Source organism: Enhydra lutris, unplaced genomic scaffold (assembly GCF_002288905.1).
Source record: "Enhydra lutris kenyoni isolate GAN:26980312 unplaced genomic scaffold, ASM228890v2 scaffoldscaffold50, whole genome shotgun sequence".
Lineage (NCBI taxonomy): Eukaryota > Metazoa > Chordata > Mammalia > Carnivora > Mustelidae > Enhydra > Enhydra lutris.
The window spans coordinates 3,945,064-3,970,100 of NW_019154134.1; the positions used below are offsets into that span (position 1 = coordinate 3,945,064).

General features: G+C 40.3%; 1 protein-coding gene across 1 annotated transcript in view; it reads right to left on the bottom strand.

Moving 5' to 3' along the window:
* Positions 1–25,037, bottom strand: part of LOC111156943 (PRELI domain containing 2) — a 65,348-nt gene that overhangs the window by 30,371 nt on the left and 9,940 nt on the right. Inside the window, exons 2-5 of the mRNA XM_022518111.1 lie at positions 21,851–21,908; positions 19,620–19,693; positions 17,957–18,117; positions 430–535 (exon numbers count right to left, since the gene is read on the bottom strand). Of these exons, the coding sequence (XP_022373819.1) occupies positions 430–535; positions 17,957–18,117; positions 19,620–19,693; positions 21,851–21,908 (399 nt within the window). The remainder of the gene's footprint in view (positions 1–429; positions 536–17,956; positions 18,118–19,619; positions 19,694–21,850; positions 21,909–25,037) is intronic.

A 25,037-nucleotide genomic window follows, 5' to 3' on the forward strand; every position in this document is an offset into this window, starting at 1 on the left:
GGGTTTGTGGGGATTAAATTAGATGAAAAATTAAAAATCCTTTTTACAGCAAGTGGTATATAGTAAGTGCTCAATAAATATTATCTCTTTTTAGGAAATAGTTGTCACCATACTGTATATAGTGCAAATATAATTGTTTGTTCTGATTCTATCTCTTATTTAGACTCAAAGTATTTTCCATATAATTACATAATCTTCACTGGGATATTTTTTAATTTAATGGGTCAAAAACAGCACTTAAGGTTTACTGTGATTTGGATTTAGGTAATCAATAGCAAACATAATTATTTCTGCATCTATTTATTTTTATTAACTGTATTTTTTTTCTCATGACATATGCTCATGAGCCTTATTCAATAACCCAATGGGTTATTGGGTTATCCGTGGTTTCTTAAAATGAAAGTTGTTTCAAAGCAGAAACAAGCTTACCTTCTGGGCACCCTGTCTTAAGAACGTGCTGGCGAAAGTTTCCAGAATGCAGTTGAGAAAGCCAGCCCCTGTAATTGAAATCCTGCCTCTCTGAATAAACTCCGTCCTGTTAAAAAAAAAAAAAAAAAAAACCAAAGTGCATCTTTAATGTCATTCTATGTTTGGATATTTAAACTACAGAGATTGCCAACAGCATAATTATCACTTATGATCAGCACAAAACAATGTCCATAACAATTCAATAATTGCCTATTACAACAAAATTTTTGTTAAAAAGAGACTTATAGCTTATATATACAATTATTTTATTCAAATTAAAGGATATTTTTTCATATTGTTAAAGAGTAAATTTTTTTACTCAAAATATTTTTAACTATGAGAGGTGATGAATGTGTTAACCTTATTACAGTAAACATTTTATAATATAAATTTTCATAATATAAATATATAAAATTATGTTGTATATGTTAAACTTACACTATATGTCAGTTATAGCTCAATAAAGCTCAGGGAAAAAAGAAAACATATAGCTGCGTTATTCTAATTATAGCAACTGCAGAATATAGGATTTTTAGTCATACCTATGACATAATCCCATGATAAAATTATGATAGTTGATGTCTGTACTCTATCTTTAAAATGTTACTCTACTTGACCCACAACAAACTTAACTAATTCCCATTTATATATATAATTATGAATATATATATTCATTCATGTACAAAATGGCTCTTAAAATTGAATCTGAGATAATTAACGGATGTGTAACTTTGATTAGATTACTAAGACTCTCTTAACTCAGTTTCCTCATGTACAAAATGAGAATAATCATAGTATCATCCTTTCATAACTACTGTGAGAAATAAATCAATTAATACACATAATGGGAACATGAAGTGTTCCTGAGAAACAATGAGCATTTACTAAATGTTAGCCACTATTACTACAGAGAGACAGGCAGTAGAGACAGATTAGAAAGAAGCCTGGGATAACTTCTTTTATCCTTGAGGGGAGAGGCTGGTGTGATTAGATGTGCCACTACGCTATTTAAAGTTCTACCAATACGGGCATCTGGGTGGCTCCCTCAGTTAAGCATCTGCCTTCATCCAGGGATTCAGCCCAGCACCGAGTTCCCTGCTCAGTGCGGAGTCTCCTCCCTCTGCCCTGCCCCTGCTCCTGCGCTCTCTCTCAAATAAATAAATTCTTTAAAAAACAAAGGTCTACCAGTATTAATTATCTCCACTTCATAAAATGGATTAGGTAACACTTGAGAGTAACATCAGAAAGATGGCAGAATAGAAAACTCCAGGTCCTCACTACCCCCATGGAGGTTCCAAGTTAACAGTATATGGACCAACTTGCCTTTGGGAAAAGTCCACAGTTTGCAGCACGCCAGGTGAGTACAAAGTCAAGAAAGCCACACCAAAGTAAGAAAGGAAGTTCACTCCATTTACCCAGCTTAGCTCCCATCCACAGAGCAAAGCACTGTGCAACTGAGGAAAAACTCCCCACTTCTAGCTTCTCCTGCGGGAGGCAAGCAGAAGAATGGAATATCCAGTATTCTGGCTTTACAAGGGGGCTGCCCAACTCTCACCTGACTCAGAATGCTGAAAGGAATGGCAGGATACTTTGGGGGCTGCTGAGAACAAAGGTGAGTGTGGTGGCCTATTAGAGCACCAGACTCTGCAGTGCTCCAGACAGATACCAGGTACAGCAAGAGGTCGTGGCAACTGGAGAACAGGGGTAGACCTCTTTAACTATAACATGGAGAACACTGGGAGAAGGAGAGGAAAAATGAATTGGGGGGAATCAGGAGGGAGACGAAGCATGAGAGACTGTGGACTCAGAGAAGGAGGGGAGGGAGATGGAGGGTTGGGTGAGCCTGGTGGCGGGTATTAAGGAGGGCACGGATTGGATGGAGCACTGGGTGTGGTGCATAAACAATGAATCTTGGAACACTGAAAAAAAATTAAATTAAGATGTTAAAAAGAAAAAAAGAAAAGAAAATTTCACACACAAAGCTAGAGAACAATCATCCTCAGAAAAGGTTTGAAAGACCTCCAGAATCTCTATCCGGGCTGATTAGTGAAGGTCTTCCGCTCAATGAAGCCAGTCCATTAAGACTGGGGAAGGCGGCTGTTTTTTTCAAATGCTTGAGTTTCCAGAAAAGATCATGAAGTATACAAAGAAACAAAGAAACACGGCCCACTCAAAGGAGCAAAATACACCTCTAGAAACCAAGCCTAAAAGAAACGGATCTATAACTTATCTGACAAATAATGCAAAACAATCATCTTAAAAAAATCCTCAATAAACTAAAAGAGAACACAGAGAGACAACTAAACAAAACCAGGAAAATGATGCATGAACAAAAATGAGATTATGAACAAACAGTAACCATTTAAAAAGCAAACAAACAAACAAATTCACAAGGTGAAGTAAAAATAATTGAGCTGAGAAATGTCCTAGAGAGATTCAACAGCAGACTTGAACAAGCAGAAGAATCAGAAGACTTAAACACAAGTCATGTGAAATTATGGAGTTAAGGGGAGTGAAAAGAAAAAAGAATGAAGAAAAGCGAGATAGCTTAAGGGACTTATAGGACATCACCAAATGATCAATTGTACACATTATGGGAATGCCAAAAGCAAAGGAGAGAACGGGGCAGGTAGCCTATTTGAAGAAATAATGGCTGAAAACTTGCCAAATCTGAGAAAGGAAATAGACATCCAAATTCAAGAAGCTCGATGAATACCAAAAAAAAATCTAAAGAGACCTACAATCAAGACAGATTATAATCAAGCCATCCCCAAGTAAAAATCTTGAAAGCAGCAAGGGAAAAAGCAATTTATCACATATAAGAGAACTCCAATGAGATTTCCAGAGAAATCTCATGGCCAGAGTGGCTGAGTGTCATACCAGCGAACAGAGGCAGAGTATTCCAATAAGGAAAACCACAAGGATCCACGCAAGAGAACACAAAGAAACAGAGAATGTCTGAGAGGCCCCACGTTATCTGAAAATGCCCAGTACTTAGTAAGAAGCTTAACAAATTCTGTTCATAGGAATGACCAGAGCATAAGACGGGCACAGCAGATATTAGGAGAGGAGACTGGAGGACAAATGGAGACCACCAGATGGCAAATGGTTTCCTCATGCTGAGGAGTTTAGACTTTATCCTACAGGCAGCAAGGACTCCACTTCTGAGGCCACCAAGTAACAGGAGCGGACAAACAGTTACACATGCACCACTGACTAAATAGCTTATTGCCACCCTTAAATGCTTTCAGACCACCTCCTATCCCCCATTTGCAACAAAGTACCCACACTCAGTTCAGTAAGCATTTATTATGTGAATAAATTAATAAATAGTAAATTTCTTTGTAACCAAAACTATTCAACTAAGAAAATATTTCCTCTAGCTTCATCCATCTCTACAGAAAAGAGATGAGAGCCATGTCTCCTGTATGTGGATTTGGTGGGGGTGGGGGGTGTGCATATATATATATATATATGACACATTTGCTCACACCAAGATACATACTCGAGGAAAATTATGGATCCAAAAAGCTGTGATTTGGGTAAAAAATAATTAGCATAACTCTTATTAGACCTTCTAATTTTCTAGTAGCAGGAGCCTCTACATTTCAATCGTGCATTCCATAAAAGGAAAGCTTCTCTCCCTCACACACGCAGAATTATCCTAGCCAATCTGACACAAATAGTCTAAGCAAACAGTCAGTCTAGGCAAAGCAGCTTCCACCTCTTAGATTTAAGCCTATTTAAAATGATTTGTTCATGTAAAACTATATCCTAGTGACACTAATCTTTCCTGTCTTTATTCCAGATTAGTCAGAGTAGAATTTTACAGTGATTTTAATATTTAAAAATGAAAAGTTGAGCAGTCTTACACTCTTGGGAGAGATAAACTCTTCAGTCCTCAAGGCAAGTGTAGGTGAGGGATTAATAAAAGTCTCTGTTACATCATACTCTAACCAATATTTCTTTCTGCTACTTTTGGGAGATGTAAGTGCTCAGAAAAGCACTCTCCAGGCTTGCCCACATATCAGAGGATAACAGGGCAGTAAAGCGGGGTCATGCCCTCACCATCATTGAAATGAGTTTAACCTAGTATATTTTAAGCCTGCTAGAGAAGAACATGTTGCACTTTCCCTCAATAATTCATTGACAAAGCACATCAGACATTTTCTTCTTACTACACATAACCAAAGTAAATCCCTCATGCTAGATAAGCCTTCTTTTAAGTTCCCTGGCAAAACACAGCAGGTTGCACAAGATACAATTTAATTTCAGCTCTTAAAAACAAAAAAAAAGAAGCACGAAAGAAAAGATGGACTGATGGATGGAAAGACGAATGGAGAGAGCTAAAATATGAAAAGAATCTCTGGATGTTAGAATTATAGGTTTTTTTTTTTAATCTTCTCCCTTTTACTAATTTTCTATAATATGTATTACTTAGTAATCACCAAAACCAATAATAATAAGGACCTGAGGATCATTTCTATATAAATAAAAAGTGATTCTTCAAAAGGCTCTACGATCCCAAGGACAATTCCCAGTAAAGGTACATGCTAACTTCTGACATCATTCACTTTAAATCTTGTTAAATCACCTCTTGATTTCCCTTTTCCCACACTGTGTAACCTCTGGTTTTTGTGCCTTTTGTCCTGAGACTTTCCACTGCCCCCAAGCTTCAAGTGTTTGATGTTTCACTCAAGAGACATAAAGACGATTCAGGTTTTCCTACATCTGTCTTTTATCCCTGTGAAGCCTAAAGGAAGGACCAATCACGTTTATGATGTTACATACCCAGGGTCACTTTCACTCTTCAACAGTGTGTATTATGTATCAGACACCGCATGATCTTCTGAGGTTGTTACCCTTAAAACATTTTCTCTTTTTTACACATGAGGATATTGTGGTAAGAAGTTGTTCAATAACTTGCCCAGGGTCATACAGTTTGGTGGATGGACATTCATTACCTACTGCTTCAAAACCCCAGTCTTGCTCCCACGTCAGTTAATGACACAGCCATCCTCCTCGTCTATGACACTAGAGACCGCAGCAACGGGTTATAGTATTCCATTCCTAAACAACCCAAACACTCAGCCAGTCAGTAGATAGTGTTGATTTTACTTCTAACGGCCCCTCAGCAGCCCATGCCGTTCTCTTCCCTGCCACTGCCATGGCCACTGCCTGGGGTAAGCCCAGCAATTTTCTCTCTCCAGAACCACAACTGCCTCTCATGGGGGATCCTGGTCTCCAGTGTACGCTCTCTATAATCCACACTGCCCAAATCAGTTTCCTAAGCACTGGCTGATCTTGTCAGGGACCGCTTACAAAGCCGCAGAGAATACACCCGCAGTGCTCAGCGGAGATTCATCCGTATCACTTCATGTAACTTGTCTGTTCGTTCTCACTGGCGCGTGGTGTTCCCTTGCTTGAAAACACTCCACATCATTTCTCCGACTGACTGAGGATGAACATGTTACAGGGAATCCAGGTACACAGGCCTGCAAGTGTCTCTAACATAGAGATGAGCTGAATGTCTGGGTCACAGGACATGTGCAGTTTCAACTTGATGGCAAATGTCTTTCTAAATGGTTATACTTGTGTGTGTTTTTTTTTCTTTACTTCTTCAGTGCCAATTGCAATGGTTAGCCTATGGTAGAAAAATCAATAACGCATTAGGAACAAAAGCATGGAGAGAAGGAGAGCAGGAAGAGAAGACAAGGAAGCAAAAGAATGAGAGAATTTATAGCACATCTCAATACCCTGGTCAGGGCAATTGAACAATGTATCTCGAGATTTCTAACTGCTAAGGTCAGTAGGGGGCACCCTTCACCTGGCTCAAAGATAAGTCACCACAGTATCTGGAAAATTACGGTAGGAGAGGAGGCTCCCTGAGGTGTGTGGCGCCTGTATCAGAGTCACATCTCTCGCTCTGTCTGCAGGTAGGCATAATTCAACACAGAACACAAAAGAATCATGACAGAGAATGCACACCTCAAACCTAGGAACGTCTTTGTGAAAGTGAATGCCAGTTTATACAACCAGTCTCCTACTTTCAGGTCATTTAAAAATGTGTTTCCTTCCGGATTGGGGAAAATAAAAAAGTTTGGGGGATATGTGGATAAATTAATTCCCAGATCATGCAGCCACTAGCTCTGAATCCTCAAAACGGCAGTTTCCGGGAAAGCAAAAGCTCTTAATGAGATCCCGGCCTTGAATTATTGACTGGTTAGGTATGGCAAATCTTGCCTAATTGTTTTCATGATGGGAATTTAATTAAAGTGTCTTTGAGGGCGAAAAAAGTTTCCACAGATATTCCTGTTGTGATGACATCTCAGTTCTAATCATGGTGATTCTGGCCTTCTCCTGTGACCACACAGAGGGACAGCCCAAAAGACAGGCAGGGCCTGCAGGTCAGAATGCCTGCTCCTGCTCAGTGGGCCCAACAGTGCTGGAGACACTGTCCGGCTCCTACATGAATTCCACCATGCCAGAATACAGGGACTCTCCCACCCCGTCTTACCAAGCCCACTCATATCATAATGCTCCCTCAGAGAACCAATCCAATCGGCAGAGTTCTCAATAAGTGCTAAGCAGTCTTAGCCTTCACACACACACACACACTCGGAGAGAGAAAGGTAACATAATTAAGGATGTAGTTTTTGGATTCACACAGAATGGAGACCTGCCAACATAGGCAAGTACCTAATGCTATGTGAGGTTCAGCCTCCTCAGTAAAATGGGATTAATAATACCTATTCCATAGGTTTTCCACAGGAGGAATAAGGTAGTGTGTGTAAAGCACTCAATGTCATCCGGGTGAGCATTCCATAATGTTAGTTAATAATACTAACCTACTGCTATTACTGCCACTAACGATAATGCCATCTGCCACTACCACCATCAGTATTCCCATTCACACAAAGACAAACAGCGTGTCTGGGCAGTTAAATGCTCACAGCACAAATCCAACTCTGGTCAACCCCCAAACCTGTGCACCTCAGTAAATTCTAGGTGACACTCCATCACCCTAACCCACTTGGCAATGAATCCCTCCCAACCCATTCTGGCATTCAAAGCTCTTCGCACACTGGAGCCCTCCCATCTTACCAGCCTCCTCCTCACCCTGCTATCACATATCACACTCACACACTCTGCACAACAGCCATGTGAAACCGAACACCCACTAGCCTCTCTAGCCCCCAGTCCTGGGGCCCTCCCGCTCTGAGCTGCTCTTCTCTAACAAGTCCCAGGAATGGGTTATTGACCAGAGTCCTAAATTATTAATCATGAGCTGCAGCAGGGAATTCCGTAATACTATGGAATTATCAAGTGGTGGAATCTCAGGAGCCCAACAGCCTAGCACAGGTACGTATTACAGGGCAAGGTGGCTCAGTCTCCTAAAACGCGGGTTTAAGAACTGATCATCAATTACAATTGGTAACTTTTTTTTCATTAAACGAGGCTCCACATCCAGTGTGGAACCCAACACAGGGCATGAACTCACGACCCTGAGATCCAGACCTGAGCTGAGATCAACAGTCGATGCTTAACCGACTGAGCCACCCACGTGCCCCATATAACACTTTTTAGTAGCCCACCATGGTATTGCATTAAGTCCTTTATATGCATACATTTCCATTAATTCCCACAACAGTCTTATGAAGTAATATTAACCCCATTGTACAGATAAAAAAAACTGAGGTTCAAAGAGGCAAATTTGCTAAGGCCTCACAAAAGTAAGTGACAGGGCCACTATTTAAATCCACACAGTTAACCTGAGATCCCATATCCCTTCCAGCAACCCTACTACCTAGAAAAAAAAATGTCTATTTAGGGCAAGCTTTATTGACATCTGAGTGGTGGGCAAAGTTTCAAAATCTACAACAGTTTGTGAGCTGGTCCATTCGGAGTCTTGCCTTGGGATATCAGGCCTCCCGGAGCGCACATCCCATTTGGTGCTGGCTTCAAGGACATGCCACCTGTGCTGTTGCATGGTTTGCTACACACTTGGTTAAATGATCTATGTCCCTATTCCTGAAATTCTCAACCACTATGAACAAGGGACTTTGTTTCTTGTTTTTTTTTTGTTTTTGTTTTTTTTGAAGATTCCACCCATCCATTTGTCAGAGAGAGCGAGCGAGCAAGAGAACAGCAGGCAGAGGGAGAAGCAGGCTTCCCGTTGACCAACGAGCCCAATGTGGTACTCGATCCCAGGGCCCTGACCTGACCTGAGCCAAAGGCAGATGCTCAACTGACTGAGCCACCCAGATGTCCTGGGACTTTGTTTTTGCACTGGGCCCTGCAAATTAGGTAGCTATTCCCCCTCCCATTTCCAATGCAGGTCTATACAACACTGCCAAGTGTCATCCCCTTCGGGAGTTTTCTGAGATGTGAAGAAATGCGTGCTTCAGTTTAGCAATACCTAACCTTATACAAGCCTCAAACACATGCAAACACTTAGACTCATATATCTACTTCTAAAAATGTGTCCTCAGCAAATAATCTTAGTTGAGGGCTTAGAGCAGCCTATAAAGATATTCATCACACCATTATGTAGAAGAGCAAATAATGAGAAATAATGCAAATGCCCAATACGGGCATTTAATAAAACACACCAGAATAATTTTATCCAACAAATACATCTAAACAGCCATGGAAAATCATTTTAAAATGACATATTTAATAAGGAAAGACAGTCCCAAATGTAATGTTAAATTAATGTAAAAGTCAGAACACCATGTACAGTGTGATTCCATGTTTGTAAAAATGATTTTTCTGCCGAATGAGTAAATAAACTGTAGCAAGTACAGCATGCTCTAGGATGGTACGCCACACAGCACTGGAACGAGTACAGATACACCCAGAGGAGGCTCCCAGACACAATATTCAACAAAAGAAAATGGACACAGCAGAGTACATACCCTGATTCTGTTCCACAAGAAGATCAAGAACAGGTAAAATTAATCTATAAAGATGGCGGTCAGAATACAGGTTCCCTTTGGGGCCACAGACTAGAATGAGCACATACCTGAAGAGGGGATGAACATACTGTTTTTTCTTATCTGTATACTTCAACCATCCTATGGTGAATAGGCAATACTTGTAGGAAAAAAAGAGGAAAGATTATCGGAACACATAATAACAAAGGATATTTGGAGTAAGATTCATCCAAACTAAAACTATGTGAGGGTTAGGTTTTCCTGTCGTCAGACAGAAGGCTGCTGAGTCATCTCTGAGCAGAGGGGACTAGAAACCACCGCCTCAATTCCTCTCAGCACTGCAATCCTCCAGAGGTCAGACACGTAGAAAGGGAGCTGCCTCCACCTCCACATGAGATGTCTCAAAATGAAGCTTTAAATGCAGACCAGGAAGCTGAAGTCCACCTGGCTTTTTTACTTTCCGTCTCTTTCCTTATTTCCTATATTATCCTTGATTGGAAAGACAACAACCAAGTTCCCAGATGTCAATTCTCAACCCGATGGAGAAGACAGATCCTTAAATGAGCAGACGGGCATCAGATTCCTGCTCTGTTTTCCTAAGACCTGTAGGTTGCTCTGCATGGTATCAATGCATGGTGATAAAGTATTATAACTTTTAATACTCAACATATTTACTGACAACAGATTTAAGAAACTAACCAAAAGAGAAAAAGAAAACTTACGCAGCATCTCTGATCCATAAGAGCCAAGACTGCAACACAATTTCAACAGTAGTCAGACTCACTGAAGTCTCCTTCTTCCTCTGTTACTTCCACAGAAAATTCCTTTCTGACATAAATTTAAGAGGACCCTCAACTGAATTCTATTAAACTTTCCAGGAAGGTGCTTCTGCCAAAAAGTGCTCACGGTTTGCCTGACAAGCTAGGTTGTCAACTGGTCATGCTATCGGAGATTAACAGGAACTTTGTGAAAAATGGAGGAGGAGCTAGCAGTGTGTTTCCACTGGGACCACAAGATACAGACCAGATATCAGGAGCTCCCAAATCTATGTGCTCAACAGACTCGCCTCAAGAACTTCTAAAACACCGAATCCTGAGCACCAGCCCAGGCCTACAACACTAGAGCCAACACAACAAATCTCCGTTTCACCTTCCCCCCGAATCCTGCACTAATACACAACCCAAAGGGGAAAGAAGATGAAAACAAAAAGTCAACAGGCGTTGACTAAGATATTTCAAAAGTTCTTACTTGTAAATGGCACAGAATGCTCCCCTAACTAACCGTTGTTTCCAGTTCAATTATCACCGCTATTTTCAATCAAACAGCTTATGCCACTAAACTGAAAATTTATTCCAACAACAACTTTCATGCATGTAGCGCCTTATGCTCTCCAGGTAGAGAGCATTCTCCTTTGTTATTTGTTATCTCAGTAAATCTTCACATTACTCTATGAGGGCGTTCAGGCCAGCTTCCTGCCTTTCCCAAAGTCAAACCGATGTAAGTGACCCAGCAGCAAAAACCAGGAGCAAGGTCTCCGTGTTACTGGTGATTTCAAGATCTCCTCTATGTTGAATTTCCTACCAATTCATCTTGGACTTGCCCAGTTTGCACTTGACCCTCTTGCCAATTCCACCCCTTCTCAGTTTCTTCGTCCCCATTTCAGCACATGAGCAGCACGATCTGCCGTTCTGTCAACAAACAGCACAGAGCCCCCTCTGCAAGCATCTGAGCACTGTGCTCTGTACTGAAGATACAGCAGGACTGGAAACCAGAGAAGACTCGGATGATAGGAACACAAACATAAAAAGCAAATGGTTATCTTTTAGAGGGCAGTCTTTTGTACCAAAAATAAGGCTCCTGCCCAGATATCATATTTACACAGAAAAGGCCTTGTTAATCAGTTTTCTGTAACTGGCAATGCATTCTAATTGTCTGATCACCCCCTGCTACCCTGGAAATTAAGGTGAATATAAGCATGGGGTATTATGTCTTGGGATGAATATGGTGGTACTTATCTGGGTTATTTGATAACTACATCCTCAAGCCCTTTATTGTCAGGAATGGGGCTTAGAAATAATTCCTAAGTAAAGTTAACAAAGCCACAATATTTTAATATTCCAGTGATAGCAAGTTTGAAGATCAACCAAAAAAGCTGGTGCCCAACACAAGGAAGTCACCAAACTGTCAAATTTGCTACTAGAGAGGGAAAAAAAAAAAACAAAAAAACTTCAAAGCAAGGAAAAAATGGATACACACACACACACACACACACACACACGCACACACACACTGCCCAACCATGAGCCTCTTGAAATACGCAAATTATTGTATTTTTGATTCACCAGATGAAGACGCAAGGCTTGGGATGTTTTAATCCAGAAATTGAAAAATAAAAAATAAAAAATGTTGTACATCTTAAAAGAATGAAGAATATTCATAAGTGTAACTTCAATTACAATGAAAATTTATTAAAATGAAAACAGCTGCTCATCCCATTAATTTAATCCCGGTGTAAAGTTTGATTCTGGCTTGTTTCTTTTACTACATTCCAGAGAAATTCATTTGATATTTTATAAATGTTAGGTCAATACATTCAATGTTATTAACCCACATACTGTATGAGGCTACACCCTTTAAATCTCAGAAATAAGGTTTACAGGCATCAATGAATAAACAAAAGCTGTCCCACATGGGTGGGTAAAGACACCCACCACTAAGATACTCAGCACTGAGCATGGGAGCATGGCCTTGTTAACCTGAAGCAAAAGCAATCCAGCTTGGCAACATCATGAATAAAGCGAAGTCTCCACTGACGGTGATAACTACAACCTTGCTTCAAGATAACAGAAAAGTTACTGCTGACCACAAAACCCATAGAGTTATGGTGAAAGAGCAAAGCCCAAGAAAATACAAGATGACTATCTTTTTCGATAAAGTAAATATCCATCATTAAAGCCAAATCAAATTTGTATCAATTACATGCCCACAGAGTACAGTTTTTAAAAATCTATTTTTAGGAAAAGAGCCAGGAGTGCCTGGGGGGCTCAGTCAGTTAAGCATCTGCCTCTGACTCAGGTCATGATATCGGGGTCCTGGCTCAAGCCACACATTGGGCTCCCTGCTCAGCGGGGACTCTGCTTTTCCCTCTCCCTCTGATCCACCTTCCTACTCATGCTCTCTTTCTCAATCACTCTTTCTCAAATAAATAAAATCTTTAAAACAAATAAATAAAGGGAGGATGGCTTAGTTGAGTGGCTTAGTTGGTTAAGCGTCTGCCTTTGGCTCAGGTCGTGATCCCAGAGTCCTGGGAAAAATAGAACAAAATAATAAGAAATTAATAAATTCATCTTGGGATGTAAGATTTCAGAAAGCAGAAACCATGACTGTCCATTTGAGGAGCTTACAGCCCCAGAGCTGGTGTGCTTGAGGGAACGTGAAATTATAATGTAACTCTTGCCCAAGAAGGTGCCCCAAGTGCAAATACACCAGCAAGAAGCCAAAGCGGGATCTGTGTTAAAAAAAACAGAGATCAAGGCTTAGTCAGATTCTAAGGAACCCTTTTGGAGCCCATCTCTGAGTTGAGCCAACAGGCCACATATAGGGACACAATGACATCTGGTTTCCCATCACATACCCACACCTGCTAACCAACACACAGCTTGAGGGTCTAATTTTAGACTCAACAGCTTTGACAGCTTTTTCTCTTAAGGCGGGGGCGGGGGTTGTCCATATGTCATCTTCTGGGTATAGTGGCCAGCCATCATTGTCACATTCCCTGGCAAAGGAGGGGGAAGAAATAATGTCCTTTCCTCGATGTCCTCCCATGATCACCCACTCATTTAGAATGTCTGTCTAAAATGCCTTCCTTAAATCCATGTCAAGAGCTAAGACAACATCCTAGAGTCTGGACCACAGCTTTCATCACATTATCCCCTGCTCAGAAACCTTCATGCGGCTGCTGACTGCTGAAAGAACAAGACCCTTCCTCCATAACTTGGGATCCAAGGCGCTCTACAGTTTGACATAACTCCACCCTTTACCCATGTCCATATTTCTAGCTCACCACTTTGCTCAAGGTGGCATCCATGATACCTGGACTCACGCCTTGGCTTGGCAACTTCCTCTCACTATGCATAAGTTATTTAACCTCAGCTTTAAAACACTGCTGGAGAAGGATCTGGTTTTGACCCAGATATGGTAGGTGTCAATAAAATATTGGTCTGATTATATCAAAAATCTAAAAAGAGTGTTTGGGAGAGGACAAGAATGTAAAAATTCAAAGGGGAAAAAAAGTATAATTGGTCAAACCTTTTTATAAAACAATCTGATAATATGTATCAAAATATAACCTTTGACCCAGAAATCCAACTTTGCTCCATGTACCTTAAAAGGTTATTGAATAACTACAAAAATACATAATAGGGATTTCATCACAGCATTATCTGTAATAGCAAAAAAATATTCTAAATGCCAATTAGGAATGAACTAAGAAAATTATGTAAATGAACAATATTTCTAGGTAATGAAAACTATTTTTTTCCCTGGAACTGTTTCATATATACATATATGAAACATATATATATGTATACATATATATGTATATTTCTTTTTTTTTTTAACCAAATAAGCCCACTGGCTTGCTTTATTTTTTTAAAGATTTTATTTATTTATTTGACAGAGAGAGACAGCAAGAGAGGGAACACAAGCAGAGGAAGTGGGAGAGGGAGGAGCAGGCTTCCTACTGAGCAGGGAGTCCGATGCAGGGCTCGATCCCAGGACCCTGGGATCATGACCTGAGCTGAAGGCAGGCGCTTAATGACTGAACCACCCAGGTGACCCTGATTAATATTTTTTATAAGACACATGTATTATATTTTCCAGAATCAAGGTACTGGAAAAATAACTTTTAAAAAAAGACACAAAGGGAAAAGGTACTGAAGGATGTTTTCCTTGGATCGTCAGGGCCAATTATCACTTTACATTTCACTGGTAAAGGTCCAGTGCAGACTAGCCAATAGCCCGGATCTCTGAGAAAACTGAGGCTAAAACAAGGTGGATGAAAGACTTTTGTGTTTTCTGTATAAAATTCAGACAATTCTGTCCTTTTACTACTTCCATGTACAAAACAAACACACAAAGACTCCCCTATACTCTGGCCACAGGTTTTATACTTAATCCCAAACACCCATGTTCTGTGTGAAGCTCCTGTCAAGGGAGAGGCTGAGGAAACACACCTAGTAGGTGGTTCCAGGCACACCCGCTCAGAGACTAATAAGCCGAGGCCTTCACACTCCTTCGGGTGAGCCTGGAGCATCTGAGAATTAGCACCACAGGACCAAAATCATGGGGAGCAGTAACAATCCATACAAGTGATGGGTCTCCAGAATGAATTTTAAATTCGGGGGTTTTAGTTATTTGAGCTTGAGAGTCTTACTATCTCCATTAAAATGACAGGTTAATAAAAGATTCAAATCATACAGAAAAATGAAAAACAGTACAGGATCTTCTAAAATCTGCGCTCACAGCAGTAATCACTTAATACTTGATACTCCTTATATTTTGCCTTTGTTTTTAAGCCTATCTCAAAAGGAATTATGATTTCTCACCCATTACTTTGGCAAAATTTTTTTCAAAGTATGTTAATAGGAACTGCTGGCTTAGGGAAACGAACTCTTTTAAGGTGTACAACTCAACAGTTCTGCTATACTTAGAATTGGGCAACCATCAATGGGAGTTCCAGAACATTTTCATCACACCAAAAAGAAACTCCACGTCCATTAGCAGTCGCTGCCCACTATGGCAACCACTAATGTTTCCCATTGCTATGGACATAGCAATTCTGCACATTTCAAGTAAGTTGACTCATAGGCTACGTGGCCTGTTTTAACTGGCTTCTTCCATACTGTTATCAAGCTTCCCCCACATTATAAAACCTGTCCTTCATTTTTTTTTTAAAGATTTTATTTATTTATTTGACAGACAGATCACAAGCAGGCAGAGAGGCAGGCAGAGAGAGAGGAGGAAGCAGGCCCCCTGCAGAGCAGAGAGCCCGATGTGGGGCTCGATCCCAGGACCCTGGGATCACGACCTGAGCCGAAGGCAGAGGCTTTAACCCACTGAGCCACCCAGGCACCCCCTGTCCTTCATTCTTATGACTGAATAATATTCCATTGATAAGTATACCACATTTGGTTACATATTCATGAGTAGACATTTTCACACTCTGCCTATCAGGAACAATGGTATTATAAATATTCCCGTACAAGTTTCTGTGTTTTCACAAAACACGTATGTTTTCAACGGAGTAGAAAAAGCTGGGTCCAGGGTAACTCTATGCTTAACTTTCTGAGGCCCTAAAAACCTGGTCTGCACAGCAGCTGTACCATTCACACTGCCATCAGTGGTGTGAGAGCCTTCCAATGGCTCCCCACCATTCCCCACACTTGTTACTGTATATCTTTTTGACTGCTCTCATCCCAGGCAGGTTTGTGGTATCTCGTCATGATTTTGATTTGCACTTCTGGATGTAGAATGATGCTAAGCATCTTTTCACATACTTACTGGCCATCTACACATCTTTTTTGGAGAAATATCTACTCAAATCTTTTGCTCATGTTTTAATGTGAATTTTTTTTAAATTCAAGTATAATTAACATGCAGTGTTGTATTAGTTTCAGTGTACAATACGATTCAATAAGTCTATACCCTATTCAGGGCTCATCAAAATAAGTGTACACTCTCACAAATTATGGAGAGATATATATATAATCAGATATACGGTTTACAAGCATTCTCATTCTCTGCATTGTCCTCTGACCTTCTTGAGAGTACCCCTGAAGCATAAGTTTTCAATTTTGATGAAAACAATTTCACCTATTTTGTCTTCGGTTGCTTGGGCTTTTGGTATCATATCTAAGAAATCACTACCTAATCCAAGTTCACAAAGATCTTCAGCTGTTTTCTCCTTAAAGTTTTATAGGTCTTAACTCTCATTTAGGTCTTTGATCCATCTTCAATTAATTTTGTATTTGGAATGAGGTAGGGCTCTAACTTTATTCTTCTGTTTGTAGATAACCAGTTATGACAGCACCGTTTGTTGAAAAGAATATTCTTTCTGCGGGGCACCTGAGTGGCTCAGTGGGTTAAAGCCTCTGCCTTTGGCTCAGGTCATGATCCCAGGGTCCTGGGATCGAGTCCCGCATCAGGCTCTCTGCTCAGCAGGGAGCCTACTTCCTCCTCTCTCTCTGCCTGCCTCTCTGCCTACTTGTGATCTCTGTCTGTCAAATAAATAAATAAATAAATAAATAAATAAATAAAATCTTTAAAAAAAAAAAAAAAAGAATATTCTTTCTTCATTGAATAGTCTTGGCATATAGCTTTTCAAAGTCTTCCATAAACGGAAGCTTGACAGTGGCAGTGTTTATACAACTATGTCAAAACTCATAAAACTGTACATTAAGAATAAATTTTGCTGCATGTAAATAATATACTCAATAAACCTAACAATTAAAACTTCTCCTTTAAAGAAACATTCACGTATTGCCTATGTAAGGATCCTATGCTTCACAAACACTATACTACTATTTCTAACACAGATAAACTGGAAACTGTCTGAATCGCTACCAAAAATAAGCTGAAGAGGGTCGCCTGGATGGCTCAGTTGGTTAAGTACCTGCCTTCCACTCAGGTCACGATCCTGGGGTCCTGGGATCGAGTCTCGCATCAGGCTCCCTGCACAGCGGGGAGTCAGCTTCTCCCTGTCCCTTCCCCAGTTTCTGCACTTGTGTGCGTACATGCTTTCTCTCTCTCTCAGATAAATAAAATCTTTAAAAAAAAAAAAAAGCTAACCAGATGTAGTATAATCATAGGGTTGAATACCACGAACAGTATAAAGGAATAAGCTAGGTTTTATATGTTAAATGGATAAAGTTCTATTAAGCAAAAAAATATAAGTACCCAATGACTGACACAGAATGAAAGCATATTATGTAAAAAGACACAAAACCAAGCTATACAGACTCTGTGAATACACATGTAAGTACCTAACTGTATCTCTTAAAAGTCTGGAAGAATCCTCAGCACACTGCTAACACTCACTGCCTCTCAAGAAAGCCAAAAGGCACCAAGACTGGACAGGGTGATCAGAACAGAGTTGAACTCTGTTATTTTTTTCCCCCAAAGGGAAATCTATTCATTAATTACTTTCAAGATTAAAAATTAATAATGTGGGGCGCCTGGGTGGCTCAGTTGGTTAAGAGTCCAGCTCTTGATTTCAGCTCAGCATCATGAGATTGAGCCCACATGCTGGACTAGCGCCTGCTTGAGATTCTTTCCCTCCTTTTCCTTTTGCCCCTCCCCCCACTTGCCCACATGCATGCGTGTGTGCATGATCTCTCTCTAAGATAAAAAGATTAATAATACGTACCTTATGTGAGTTGTAAACAGAGGTTAAGTATGGAATCATAGCTTTTTAATGTATGCAGTCATTCGTGCATCCCTGCATCCAACCTACACACACACACACACACACACACACACACAGCTGATCTTACCAATTTGGATTTTCCATACTTTCCCGGAAGACAGACTCTTCCTTCATGGATGCATATTGTGTCCACGTAAGGCAGTGACTCCGTATAGCCATGTTCCTTTCCTGAGGATTGAGCCAGGATTCCTCTTCCAATTGGATATTAGGGACCTTTAAAATGCTCACCTGTCCAACAGAGAGTGGAAGGCTCTCTCAACTGAGGAAGAGCAAGCCACCTAAAGACTAAGTCCAGAGTTGCTTTCAGTCTTGGGTAATTAAGAGGACAAGTGATGCTCATATGCAAACTGAGTCCTTGATAATCCAACACACCATGACCTTACTAAATGCTGGTGAGGACATGCAAATGGCCCAGGATTTATGCAGGCTGTACAGTCCATGGCCTCATTCCCCTAACTGCTAAACACTAAGCAAATTATCCACCTCCTTCGTATCTCCTCTAGGGCTGGTTATGGCCTTCTTAAATTGATGGATTCTAATTGGGCCCACTGATGGGCTCGCATGCAGCAGGACAATATCAGATAAAATATCTTCTTCATTTTAAACTGTCTGATACCTCGAAATGTATGGCTTCCAAGGTGGAGGAGACATGGGAAACTACAAAGGCAGCACTGTACAAGTCAGAGGTGTCCTTAAATTATTTAAGAACTGAGATACCAGACAAAGTTGAATGCCTTTTTAAATAATAGATTCAAAGCCTGTATATAGGGCAAAGGCAGGGTATACACCCTATGGAAAAAGCCAATGATAATTTGCTGCATACAGTGCAACACATTTTCCCATGTGGAAAATAAAATAAAGTTCTTTTTCCTTGTCACATCAGCTTTCTTTCCTTCAAAGAATGTGACAGTCTTAATGCATGACCAGGAAGTGACAGAAGCCACCGTTTTTTCTACAAACAGCAAACAGCACAGCAGTGTAATCTGCAAGCTAATGGGCTTCTCCATCACAAACAGAATCACCTCCAGGTTGAAACAACCACCAGAGACATCGTATGAAATGCACTTCAAGATGCTCTCGTCTTATTTCCTAATGATTCTAAAAGGACTCTTGTCAATAATCCCACTATGATTTAAGTAATGTTATTAAAAATTCCCACTTACCTTTGCCAACCATCACCAGAGTGCTTAAGAATTTCAAAGAGAGAAAACAATTTGCTATCATGAAGATTTCATCATCACCGCCATTATAGAAACACACACAAAAAGACTCACAGAAAACACTGAGAACATTATACTCCCTGAAATAACTTATTCTCTGATAGTGAAATAGAAACTGAAGCTTTTATCTTCCTTGCTAAAGATGAGACTAAATATTTACCATCTGCCCATTTCTGATCATTCTTATCTAAAAGTCATATTTAACCATGGACAGATGAGAAAAGCTGGTCACTTCACGCAAAATGTGCAAGGTATCTTTACAATAATTATAGGCCATCTCTGTGTCCACTAAGAGCCCTCCACCAAAGAGAAGCAGAAACAGACAGGGGAAAAAACTATCTCTGGTGGCATCTGCCAAAACTGAGGTGGATATGAGAGTGCTTTCTCCCTTTGAGGGCTATAAGGTACACCTGGGAAAGTTCTCAAACTCCTGTACATCAGAAAATGCTGTCTCTTTCCAGGACTATGTGAAAATCACCCAAATCTGATTAAATCTTAAAATGAATTTACCTTCCTTAAAATTTCTGGAACCACATTCTGACAGACTGCAATCCTCTTTCTATAGATGATCCCTGTTGACACATCTAGAAACAGAAAATTTTTACACTCAAAAAAATTTTTAAGGAAATGTATTCTTGTCCTTTGTCAATAAAACCTTTCATGTCGATGTCAATTTTCTATATGTAGAATTCCCAAAGAAAAATGTTTAACTCAAAATACGGGTGTTCCTGACCACTTTTCGGGGCCAAATCATTCCAAATACACTCATCTGTGATCAAAGAATAAGAGTAAGACAGCTAATTCACACTGCACATTCTGAAGTCAAGGATAAAGAATCACAAACCGTTCACTGCTATGGACTATCAATGTCAACCCTCCAATGACAAGGGCCAGTGAGCCTTTTGTTCAACTTCAACAAAGAGAATGTTTTAACAAAGAATGGAGAATCTGATTTTGCCACTTTCTACACCAACCATGTTTTCAAGAACAGGCTTCTGGCCACAAAATTTAAATCTGTAATTAATTATATGAGCCACACTCTTTACTCATAGGGAATCAGCTTCCCAGTGACTGGTACTACTCTGCTTTGGAACTTAGTTTCCAGAATAGCACCAATAAGGTAAAAAAACACAAAATAAATGTGAATTAAGAAAAAGGGAGACTGGTTCAGAGAAAAAAATAACCCTTGAGTGTTGTCTTTTGCCCTGTAAATTAATGTGACTCAGCCAAGCTCCTACAGGGTTTCTCAAAGCTCTGGCTAGAGTAGCCTTGAACACTGGTGCAAATACCCAGACTACCCAGAAGCCACTGCCAGGGTAAAAAGCGGGATCATCTCCTTGCCCGCTGGCATTCCTTAAGCCATCCCATCCAAGGTTTGCGGCACACATACTTAAAACAGATTAGCCACTCCTGCAGGCAAAGACGCCCCCATCAATGGTTGAAATTATAATTAATGTTCTTATATCACTTTGCAATGTGCACACTGTTCTCTCATTTGATCTTCACAGCAAACTAAAAGCAGGATTATTATTATTTTCCCATTTAATAAATGAAGAAACTGAGTCTTCAAGAAGTAAGGTTATGCAGGTAGTAATCAGGGCTTGAAATCAGATTTCTCTGATGCCAAATAACATATCCCTTCCACACTGACTGCAGATACATGGGGAAAAAAAGGTTTTTTTTAAGGATTTTTTAATTAGAATTAGATTTTTTAACTTAGAATTATGGACATGAAGAAAAGACCCTCAAAAGCAAAAGACAGCGTTGTGCTCACCAAGCACAGAGAAGACTTCAGACTCATGTAATGAACAGTGGCTTATTATATGTTCTCCCAGAAGGTCCAAGAGCATGTCAAAAGTGTGCCTGGGTGTCTCCAAAGGCTCATATACTGATTCTGTGCATCACTAAAGCTTCCTGCATGGCCCGGTTCTCAAGTCCAAGCAAGGACAGTGAAAACGCTTCCAATGAGATACGAATGACAGCAAGCAGTGAAAACTCCTACAGTCTCATTCGGGGGTGAGTAAACATCTCCTGTAGAGGGCCAGATGGTACATTTTTAGGTCTTGTGAGCCCGACAGTCTTATCACAACAGCTCAACTCTGCTGTTGTTGCAAGGAAGAAGCCATAGACGATATATAAACAAGTGGGCATGGTTATATGCCAATAAAACTTTATTCACAACATCAAGCAGGACAAGCATAGTTCATCAGCCCCTGCTCTGGTCAATATGGAACCACGCTGTCAAGTACAGTTCTGATTCCATAGTCTAATCACTTTATAGTCAATTTTACATACATGCTACTAATCACAACTGTTTTGCCATCTATAAAATGATACATGAATATACTATAGGGATACAGCCATGCGATCTTGGGCAATTTGTTTAACCTCTCCATACCTTGGTTTCTTCATATATTAAATGGGAGTAATAATAACACATACACCATACATTAGTCTGAAGATTAAATGAGTTAATATGAGTGAGACTGCTTGGCACATATGAAGTGCTCAGAAATGTTAGCTATTACTACTGTCATCAGTTATTAACTGAGAGACTGATAAGAGCATATTAAGCAAGCCTTCTGCTGCTGTAAGGGCTGGGTACTCTTTTCTAATACTTCAAATACAGAGATACACCTGTTTCAAAAGTAACAGGCTATACACACATATACAAACACCTCTACAAAAATCAGTTTCACTTAATGATCACCACCGAAGTGAGGTACATTCAGAAAACTTACCTCTTTTTTCCTCCACGGTTTTTACAGAGATGACATTTTTATCCATGGGGTTGGGATACTAAATGAAAACACATAAAGAAGAATTACCAAAGTGAGTTCTTTCCCAGCAACCATAGTTCTCTGCAGGAACAGTACATATTTCTCAAGCAACCTCGAAGGCCCGTTTTCAGTCAAGACTCATCACTTCACTACTTGGAACTAGATAAGGAAGAGGCTATCATCAACTGAACCGGTATAAACCCAAGAAAAACGTTCTTGAGATCCAACCTAGCTCTGGGCAGAGAAGGGAGGGAGAGCTTAACTAGGTTAATTACGGAACCAGAAAGGGAGGGTGTCCTCTGTGCCATGCCGTGCCACATAATCTATTTACTTAGACCATCTTGTTTAAATCCCAAAAGAGCCTCTCTGCTGTGACCAGGTCACGTGTTATCATTGTCTCATCTGTCAGAGATGGAAACTGAATGAAGATCTGAGAGTCTAGGATCACCCAGCTAGTCAGTGGGAGAGCCGTGAAATTAAACCAGGCCTAATACAAAGTGAATCTTCCCCTCGAATCGTATACCACTGCCTGGCAGCTGGGCTGCCATCACAGGAGAACAATTATAGAAGTTGTCTACTCCAGGTGCTCAATAAATCATTTACCTATTAATTCCCCTGAAAGACAATTTGGATATAACAAGGCTGAAAAAAAAAAAAAAAAAAAAAAAAGCTACCACTTTTGTCCTGGCCGTTTACATACATTATTTCAGTTTAATTCTCAAATTAATACCATGAGGTATATGCTGCTTTTTCCCTCTCACATGTGAAAAATAAGGCCCAGATAAACTAAGTAGTTGCTCAAAACCACCCAGCTCAAGAGCTCCGAGACTAATTTACCCTCAGATATTCTCTACTGCCTTCTAAGCATGCCTACCTACCCTATCCTTAAATCTCCTCAGAATTACTCAAATACAATCCTTTCTATTGCTCCAATACAAAGAAAAAGACTTCCAGAGTGGAAGTGACTTCCTCCAAGCCATAGGACAAGGTGGTCCCTGATCCGAGCCTGCTGATCACCCCTTGGGCCCTTTCTCTAGAAGCTCACACTGCTACATGATGTGACCAAACCTAAAAAGGAAATTACAGGCAGTCTCATCCAGGACATCACAAAGTGCTGAGGGAGAATGAAAGCAGTGAAGAGGGGACGCCTGGGTGGCTCAGTTGGTTGGACGACTGCCTTCGGCTCAGGTCATGATCCCGGGGTCCCGGGATCGAGTCCCACATCGGGCTCCCAGCTCCATGGGGAGTCTGCTTCTCCCTCTGACCTTCTCCTCGCTCATGCTCTCTCTCACTGTCTCTCTCTCAAATAAATAAATAAATAAAATCTTTAAAAAAAAAAAAAAAGAAAGAAAGCAGTGAAGAGGCTGACAGGCAGGGGAAGTCTTCGGAACCCCAGGAAGTGGTATACGTAACTCAGTGTGGGTCTCCTCATCTCACAGCAGCTACCTATACACGCACATGTGAGCATGTGTGTGAGAGAGAGAGAGAGGTTGGCTAACTGGTCTTCACAGAAAAGGGTCAACTACTTTCACACATATTAAAGGTATCTGTGGCCTCAAAAGACACTGAATGAGAACACAGGTTCTGTGAGAACCGGAATATGATCTAGTTCATTCACTCCTCTATCCCTACCACTAGCACAGAGTCTGGCACATAGTAGGCACTCAATAAAGTTTTGCTGAATGAATAATCAGGAAGATGAACCTCGCTGACCTCAGGGGTCAATTTGGAAAATAAACCTCACTTTGCTTGGGGACCTATCTATGAAGAGAATCCAGAGGGTCAGTCCCCAGCAGCCTTGACACTTCATTGTGCCCCATGCCATAAACTCTGCCATTCACACTTCCATCCTGGCAACTGCCATCTTGAGAACTTGTCACAAAGTGGATTCTTAAGTATTCATTCACTCATTCATTCATTCATTCATTCATTTTTTTGCTCCAGGAATAAATGCTCAAAACTACGATGACTGCTTTTTTGAAGTTTAACCTTCAAGTAACGTCCACTAGGGAGGGTCAGGTTTAGCTACTCTGCTTCTCGGCAAGGGGCCTGACAGAGCACTCCTGAAGCAAGGAAAATATGTAAGTCTTACACAGATCCCCTGAATTACGTGTGTGTTTGTGTGCATGAATAAAAACTTTCATACTAAGGTAAAATAAAAGTCTGAAAGTATTTCCTTCACAAGTCCTAGTTTGCTCATTTTGTATTCATCAATACTTCCTGACTGAATATTACAAATATACTATAAGTTGTAGGAAGATTACTGAACTAAATTACGGAAGAGATGTGAAATATAATCATCAGAAGAGGACAGTAATAAAAGCTTTAAAGTTCAGATTACTTCACTAAGTTATCAGTGAAATTCCTAAAGAATATAAACTCAGAAACTTCATACTTTTACATAATTTTAAGATTTCTTAGTAAGCCAAACAAAGGGCATTGACTGAAACAATAATGAAAATTCTCTTTCTTCAATTAGGAGGTTTTGAGTACCTACCACACCAGGCACGGTTCCAGGCACTGAGGATGTAGTAAAGAAACAAACAAAACTGTAGCCTCTTACAGAGTTTCCATGTTAGTTGGGGAAAACAAACAAAAAAATAAACATACCAGGAGAAAAATCCATCAGACTAAGGGACAATGGGGAAATGGGAAATTGTGGAGGGGTCACCCATTAGACAATGCTTATAAACAACAGGTGATCCTAAACAATTCACTTTAGTAAAATCATCTGCATGATTCAAGTCATTTTCTCACCCAACTACTTTGGGGAGTTGAACAGACACAGCCTCATGTTTCCACATGAGAACGGGAAAAGAAATGAGAGGTTTATTTACAACAGCTAAATACCATGATGTGAAAAGCATATATTCTAACTTTTTTAAAATTAAAGATTTATTGTGCTGAGGCTCCCCCTTCCTGGCATTACTTGAAATGATCTAACGCCATCTTGTGGTAACTTGAATATTCATGATTTAATTCATGAACCTTCTGAAGTCAGATAATAAGGGGTTGAAAGAGGGAAGGCTCTCAGAGAGGGTCATCACCAGGAATGCCAATTTGAGAAGACAGGGGGCGGTAGACAGTTTCTCTGGACACCTTTTTAAACATGGTGTGACAATGGAGTGGATCAAGCTAAGACCATCGA